A 7,803-nucleotide genomic window follows, 5' to 3' on the forward strand; every position below is an offset into this window, starting at 1 on the left:
GGTCATTGTTGTTTTGAGATAGGGTCTAACTCTGTTGCCCAGCCTGGAGTGTAGTGGCATGTTCATGGCTCACTGCAGGCTCAGACTCTGGGCTCAGGTGATCCTCTCACCCCAGCCTGTCCAAGTGGCTGGGACGATAGCCATGCACCACCATGCCTGGCTAATTTTTTATGTATTTTGTATAGACAGGGTCTCACTGTGTTGCCAGGTTGGTATTGAACTCCTGGCCTCAAGAAACCCTCCTGCCTCAGCCTCCCAAAGTGCTTGGATTGCAGGTGTAAGCCACCATGCCCAGCCTTCCTTTCATTCTTTTTTTTTTTTTTTTTGAGATGGAGTCTCGCTCTGTCGCCCAGGCTGGAGTGCAGTGGCGCAGTCTCAGCTTACTGCAAGCTCCGCCTCCCAGGTTCACACCTTTCTCCTGCCTCAGCCTCCCGAGTTGCTGGGACTACAGGCACCCGCCACCACGCCTGGCTAATTTTTTTGTGTTTTTAGTAGAGATGGGGTTTCACCATGTTAGCCAGGATGATCTTGATCTCCTGACCTCGTGATCCACCTGTCTCGGTCTCCCAAGTGCTGGGATTACAGGCGTGAGCCACCGCGCTCAGCCTCCTTTCATTCTTGACTGTCCACCACAACACATTAACCCTTCCTCTTCCTCTTCACCCTCCAAAATATCTTTTTTCACTCTATGTCTACCTAACATTTATTTTTTTTTTTTTTTTTGAGACAGAGTCTCACTCTGTCACCCAGGCTGGAGTGCAGTGGCGCGTTCTCAGCTCACTGCAAGCTCTGCCTCCCGGGTTCACGCCATTCTCCTGCCTCAGCCTCCCAAGTAGCTGGGACTACAGGCGCCCGCCACTGTGCCAGCTAATTTTTTGTATTTTTAGTAGAGATGGGGTTTCACCGTGGTCTCAATCTCCTGACCTCGTGATCCACCCGCCTCGGCCTCCCAAAGTGCTGGGATTATGGGCGTAAGCCACCACGCCCGGCCAACATTTCTTATTCAATCTATATGTGAGGTAGTAATTTTTAATGTCTTAGGCTACAGACATAAATGGCCTTCCCATCCTACATGATGAGCATAATTCTGGTTGCTTTGTCTAGGCTAAGTAGGCTAGCTGGTTAAAGTGTAGCACTGCACTCCTTTTTCATTTCTGCCATATACCTACAAATTCATAAGTAACTGGAGTCAGAGTATTTGTTGTCCATAGCACTTGGAATGATACAAAGGAAATAGGCAGTGTGGTCGCTGGCTGTTCTTGAGGAGGATCACAATATAACAAGAGAAACGAGATTAATACTGTATAAAATTTAGTGTCCAATAACTACTTTGGTAGAACAGGAACTCCATGATTGTTCGAGGAAAAGGATGCACACTGAGGACCAGAGTGTACTCCATTCTTCCTGTTCAGCCTAATTTTCCACTTCCTAACATGCACCCTTATTTCTTTTTAGGCCTTTTTTCCAACAAAGATTCGCTATTATATGAAGGACCATAGGACCATAGACCATTCCAAAACATGTTAAGCACCTTTTTTTTTTTTTTTTTTTTTTTGAGATGGAGTCTTGCTCTGTCACCCAGACTGAAGTGCAGTGGCACAATCTCGGCTCACTGCAGCCTCCGCCTCCTGGGCTTGAGCGATTCTCCTGCCGCAGCCTCCAGAGTAGCTGGGATTACAGGCACCTGCCACCATGCCCAGCTCTTTTTATTTTATTTTTTTTATTTTTAGTAGAGATGGGGTTTCATCATGTTAGCCAGGATGGTCTTGATCTCCTGACCTCGTGATCCGCCACCTCTGCCTCCCAAAGTGTTGGGATTACAGGCGTGAGCCACCATGCCCAGCCAGCATCTTTCTTTTGGTTGGTCTCTGGCAGTGTTCTAATGGAATTTTTATCTACTTCACTTAGAATTGGCCATCCTAAATTTTAGGTCTGGTTTTTTTTTTGGTTTTTTTGTTTTGTTTTGTTTTTGAGAGGAGATTCTATGTCACCCAGACTAGAGTGCTGTGGCATGACCATAGCTCACTGCAAGCCTTGAACTCCTGGACTCAAATGACCCTCCCATGCCAGTCCTATAAGCTGGGACTATAGGCATGTGCCACAGGTCCTAGCTTATATATATTTTCAAAGCAGGACCAAAATGTTTTAACAATATGCAATATATTTGATTTTCTAATTAGAACTTTCTGATTCTTTTTCTTTGCTGAAGTATATTTCACATATAATAAATACATGCATTTTAATTGTATAATTCAGCAAGTTTTGGAAATGTATACCTGTGTAACCACCATGCCTATCAAGATTTAGAACATTTCTATTACTCTAGATAGTTTTCTTATGCCCCTTTGAAGTTACTGCCCCTCCATTCTTTCTTTCTGGCAACCACTAATCTGCTTTCTGTCACTATAGATTTGTTTGGTCTGTTCTAGAAGTTCATATAAATAGAAGCATGCAGTTTGTTAAAGTTTGTGTCTGGCTTTTGATCGGCATGTTTTTGAGATTGATCTGTGTTGCGTCTAACAGCAGTTCATTCTCTCTTAATGCTGAGTAATATACCATGATACTAATATAGCACAATTTATTCATTCTTCAGTTAAAAAATATTTGGATAAAATTTTGAGGGCCGGGCACAGTGGCTCATGCCTGTTATCCCAGCACTTTGGGAGGCTGAGGCAGGCAGATCACTTGAGGTCAGGAGTTTGAGACCAGCCTGGCTAACATAGTGAAACCCCATCTCTACTAAAAGCACAAAAATTAGCCGGGTGTGGTGGCGTGCACCTGTAATCCCAGCTACTTGGGAGGCTGAGGCCGGAGAATCACTTGAACCCAGGAGGTGGAGGTTGCAGTGAGCTGGGATTGCGCCACTGCACTCCAGCCTGGACAACAGAGTAAGACCCTTTCTCAAAAAAGAAGAAAAGATAAATATATGTTTTAACTTTATAAAAAACTGCTAAACTGTTTTTAGTTTACTAAATTGATATAGAAGGCCAGGTGCAGTGGCTTACGCCTGTAATCCCAGCATTTTGAGAGGCCAAGGTGGACGGATCACTTGAGGCCAGGAGTTCAAGACCAGCCTGGGCAACATAGTAAAATCCTGTCTCTACTAAAACTACAAAAAAAAATTGGCCGGGCGTGGTGGTGCCTGCCTGTGGTACTGGCTACTCAAGAGGCCGAGTTCGTGCCACTGCACTCCAGCCTGGGCAACACTCACTGGGTGCAAAATGTAACCAACCAGTTATCTAATTGTGTTCTGAATCTCTGAATCTGTTCTGCTAGTATACAGGCTTGAGAGTGGCTATCTGGTAATATGAACTTATTGTCAGTTTTGCCTAGTTCAGCTAAAAATTTTGGGCTAAAACATTTTGTTTCATCTTAGTCGTGGATTGTAATTTGAAAGAGGACTTCAGACATAAAGTACTAAATAAGTGATATAAGGTATTTTGGCATAAAATGAAATAATGCCTTAAATTTGATAAAAACTAGGTGGATTGGGGGCTTTAGCATTTTCATTTCAACTCCAGTACCACAAAGTTTCAGTTCTCTGTGGAGTCCTAGAATGTTCAATAATCTCGAGCTTTTGGTAGACATGAGTTTTAGCAAAAATGTCAGTGTGTTCAGTTACAGTGGCGAAGTAGATTCCCTGCTGGGAACAAAGGATTCTGTGTGCCATATTCAGATGTACAACATTCCAGAATGAGAATTAGAGAGCCATGCAAGAAACTGCCTCAGGACTAGCCAGAGTTGTCATATTTTTAATATGTTTTCTTACTGTTACGGAAGTTCAAACAGTTGAATGATATGAATTTTTTTGTACTGTGGGTCCAATATAGTACTGATGTGTGACTTTTATATCTGAGACATTTTGTCTTGAGTTTAAATTAGTTGTCTTCATTGGCGGGGGTGATTTGGGGTGAGTTTCACTTTCTGGAACATATGTGCCTGATAATTAGAGGGTTTGGGATAAGTTTTGCACATAGCGTTGCTGCCTGCTTATCTTTGCAGAATGGCCCTTTCCTTCAGTCAGTATTTTAAAGTAGGCTGCTCTATATAGTTTCCCAAACTTTGGTAGGATACTTTTAACTGTCTGCAGCAGACAGTAAAGGGCAAGGGCTCGTTACTAGAGCCAAAAGTAGATGGCATTTTAGGTCCTTGCTCCAACAAGAAAGGTTCACTTCATGTTACAGAAGATGTTACTATTAGGAAGACGTTATAGTGTTCTAGAATGTTTGAAAACAAATGTTTGTAGGGAATTCAAAGTAACAGTCTGTGTTCTTGAAGCTTGTAGTCTTGTTGGTGAGATAAGACAATATATGTGAAAACCTAAATAGTGGTATAAAACAGGATATACTGAGTCCCAAATGGTTCATAATGTGAGTCCTGAAGATGCCAAAGCAAAGGAAACCAGTGTGGCCATGACAGGGTTGGAAAGGAGCTCCTGAGGTTGGGAGAGACAGAAGGAAGGCCATCTCTGACTCATCCTATATTGTTTGGTTAGAAAAGGAATTATCTCACAGTTTTTATCTTCTCTTTGCAGCCTGAAGAATTGAGAGAAATCATTGAGAAGACAAGAGAGATGGAGCAGAACAATGGCCACTACTTTGATACGGCAATTGTGAATTCAGATCTTGATAAAGCCTATCAGGAATTGCTTAGGTTAATTAACAAACTTGATACTGAACCTCAGTGGGTACCGTCCACTTGGCTGAGGTGAAAGAAACATCCATTCTATGGCACGTTGGACTTGATCTGGCAAAAACTGCCAGTCGGAAGATTGCCCGACACTGCAGCAAGTTTGAGGATAGGGTGGAAGGCAGCAGTATAAGCTGTAGATCTGTTCTTAGATCTCTTGAATTAGTGAGAGGACAGTTCCCTTAGGCAGTTTGTGCACAGCATCCTTTATTCTCTATACATGGCTTTAGCGGTTTTTGCCTCATTTTGGGATTCTAAATGGAAGCTTTCAACAGAGCATTCCATTTTGTCCTGTTAAAACCTTTTGTTTTCACCTAAACCCTTTCTGCTTAGTCGTATCTGTGAAAAACTTGTATACACAAGTGTCCATGTCTCACACAAATATTGATGTGATTACACTTAAGTGTTAAATCATTTACACTTAAATGACTTCATTGGGAATATTGAGCAGAGGGATTGTGCTTCTATGCACTGGGCAAGGCAGTATTTGCTTAGGAGACTAATTTAGTCATCAGAGATACTTTCCTAAAAAGGAAAAATAAAAAACAAAATGGTGCCACTTTGGGTTGGAGCTGCTTTGTTAGGCTTGAATTCATTTGTATGTCTTTTAATTCTTAAAAAAACAAAAAACATTCCATTAGAAGCACCAGTTTTTTTTGCTCAAATTTTGTGGATCAGATTCTACACTCAACACACTCTAATAATCTACTTAAAGGTACACAAAATTTGCTGATCTTTTTTAAATTATGATTTTCTGAATTTTTTTTCTTAAGTCGTCTCAACTGATTTACTAACCTAGCTCATCTGCATAGTATAGTAGGATGTATGTTACATTTTTATGAATGGCAGGTATTCATTATAATCTGTATTGACTGTTAAAAAGTTTCTTCCTCATGATGCTAATAGTGTTTTATATACATGGGAGGACAGCACATTTGACAGTTTTCACATTTTTATGTATGAGCACAGTATTCTATGACTGTGCTACATATATATAGGTAATAAACTGGAATTCTGTTGATGAATATAGCTGCTGTACTGTATATTAATATTTAATAGATCAACAAATGGTCATTGAAAACACTTGTTTAGCATCTGAATAAAATTATATATGTCCTTGGGAAATACTATGACAATTGACTTTAAGATCAAAAGGAAAGGAAGACCTGAAAGTCATTTGAATATTTTAGGAAAAGAATATTAGAGAGAAAAAGGTATTACGTATATAGAAATAGGTTTTTAACCTAACAAGGTCTGCCTCTTATGACCAGAATGCAACAGCTTGGTAAATCATAAAAAACATTTAAGCTAATAGGATTTTTGTACTGTCTCTATAGCTGTAGCTTTAAAATTCAACATGTATAATTGGCATGGAAACTTAATTTGCAGTCTTTTCAAGCCTTTAGGATAGTGTGATGTGTGACAAACAACCTCAAATGTGAATGCCTTGATTTTATTTTTATGGTGACTTTAGCTACAGCATTTCCTATTCCCAGAGCTAAACACTGGAATAATACTGACATCATTTAACATTAAGCAATTGTGTTTAAAGAGTAATTTGTGTCATGTATATATTTGATTTTTTTCCTCTTCTACGTAATTTTATTTGAACAAATGTAGACAGTTTATATGTTGCCTTTTTCTGTTCAAATTTGCATGGCCTATTAAGTTGGCTGGAGAGTGTTTTATGTGGAAATATTTTCAAGATAATGTTCCTTAGGAAGAAAATAACATTTTTCGGTTGAGGGAAGGAATGCCATACATACTGTCTCTTCAGCTCTGAAATACTCCAATTTAGAGCCAGGAAAATTCACAGGTCACACCGATTTTTGGCATTAAAAGCTAAGGAATATACCTAACACTTAATCTTTTCAGTTTTCCAGTTTACTTCTCAGGAATGAAGGGCAGTCTATGGTTGACAATGGAGTTTTGTGATCTGCTTATTGTAACTGACAACTGTTTTCAACTCTAAGAGCTAAACTATTGGCAGTTCATGTTAAGTTAGAGTGAGGTTGTAGGTAGTGTCAGTGAGTGGCTCTTGTGCCCACTGTAGACATTAGGCCTGCACTAGGGCCATGTGCTGTCAAGATTCAGGAACATGGCTTTAACAAGTAGATCTTGTACCAAGGCAGAGGCCATGCCATGCCGTACTTTTAGGAAGTCTGAGGTGATAAACATTTCAAGGTCAGTGAAGTCCTATCATTCTCCCCTTCCTCATCAGCAATGATAGAAATGTCCCAAACTTTTCTAAATCCCAGTGATGAGGATGTGCTGATATTCAACACAGTCCTTAAAGTGAAAAGTGAGTTGTTGCTGACCTCCACAAAAGAATATGGAAAAAAGCCTTGCTGTACACCTAGTTGTACAGCCACTCTGGCCAATTCTATTTCCTGTCCCTCTGTGGTTCTGACTGGAGACCCCATTGTTGGGGGGGGGGGAGGTCTTACCCATTTAATATAGAAATGATATCAATAACTAATGCAGTGTACTTGGAAAATCCAAATAAGGAAGTGTTAAGGTTGGTGCATATCTTTATTTCTCAAATTTTCATTGTCAGAACAAATGGATGGAGAATATTATTTAGACTAATCCAGATTTGCTTTCTATGAAAATCAAATGTCTGGATTATTTTCCTTTTCTCATGGCCTAAGAAATAAGTATTGATAAGGAATGATTTGAATGTAATTTTGTGAATGTGTGGAAAATATAAAGCAGGGATTTAGCCTTAATAAAGGTAACCTTCTGACATCTGTTGTTAATCCCCCTTTGTACTCTTATCCTGTATCTGCACTCTGTTATTTTGAGATGTCATACTGTACACTGTATTGTAAAAATAAAAAGTAAAATTATATTTCAAATTTTAAAAGCCACTGAGCAATTTCTATTGGTATTTGCTCTGCCACTCAAGGTTTCCACACATGTAAAGACCACCCTTCAAGTTTTTGCCAAAATCAAGACCATTGGATCCTTCAGGTACAACACAAAATACCTTTTGATTTGTTCTTTACAGTGGGGTAGTGCCCCCTGTTGGCACAGATATAGGTAGGTCCTGTTTCCTTAATTATTAAAACCAACAACTAAGTGTATTAAAGATGGACAACGCAAGGCTGTGAA

The 7,803-nt window shown here is 39.9% G+C and overlaps 1 protein-coding gene across 3 annotated transcripts in view; it reads left to right on the forward strand.

The window, feature by feature from the left end:
• The window catches only part of MPP5 (membrane palmitoylated protein 5), a 94,282-nt gene extending 86,723 nt beyond the window's left edge, over positions 1-7,559 (forward strand). For 2 of the 3 annotated variants that reach the window (XM_025392447.1, XM_025392448.1), the window contains one exon: positions 4,535-7,555. In XM_025392447.1, the coding sequence (XP_025248232.1) occupies positions 4,535-4,711 (177 nt within the window). In that variant the 3' untranslated portion in view covers positions 4,712-7,555. Of the gene's footprint in view, positions 1-4,534 lie in introns of all 3 variants that reach the window. The other variant, XM_025392446.1, reaches the window with a different exon arrangement.
• Positions 7,560-7,803: the final 244 nt, after the last annotated feature.

The sequence above is a fragment of the Theropithecus gelada genome, chromosome 7b, assembly GCF_003255815.1.
Source record: "Theropithecus gelada isolate Dixy chromosome 7b, Tgel_1.0, whole genome shotgun sequence".
Taxonomy (NCBI): Eukaryota; Metazoa; Chordata; class Mammalia; order Primates; family Cercopithecidae; genus Theropithecus; species Theropithecus gelada.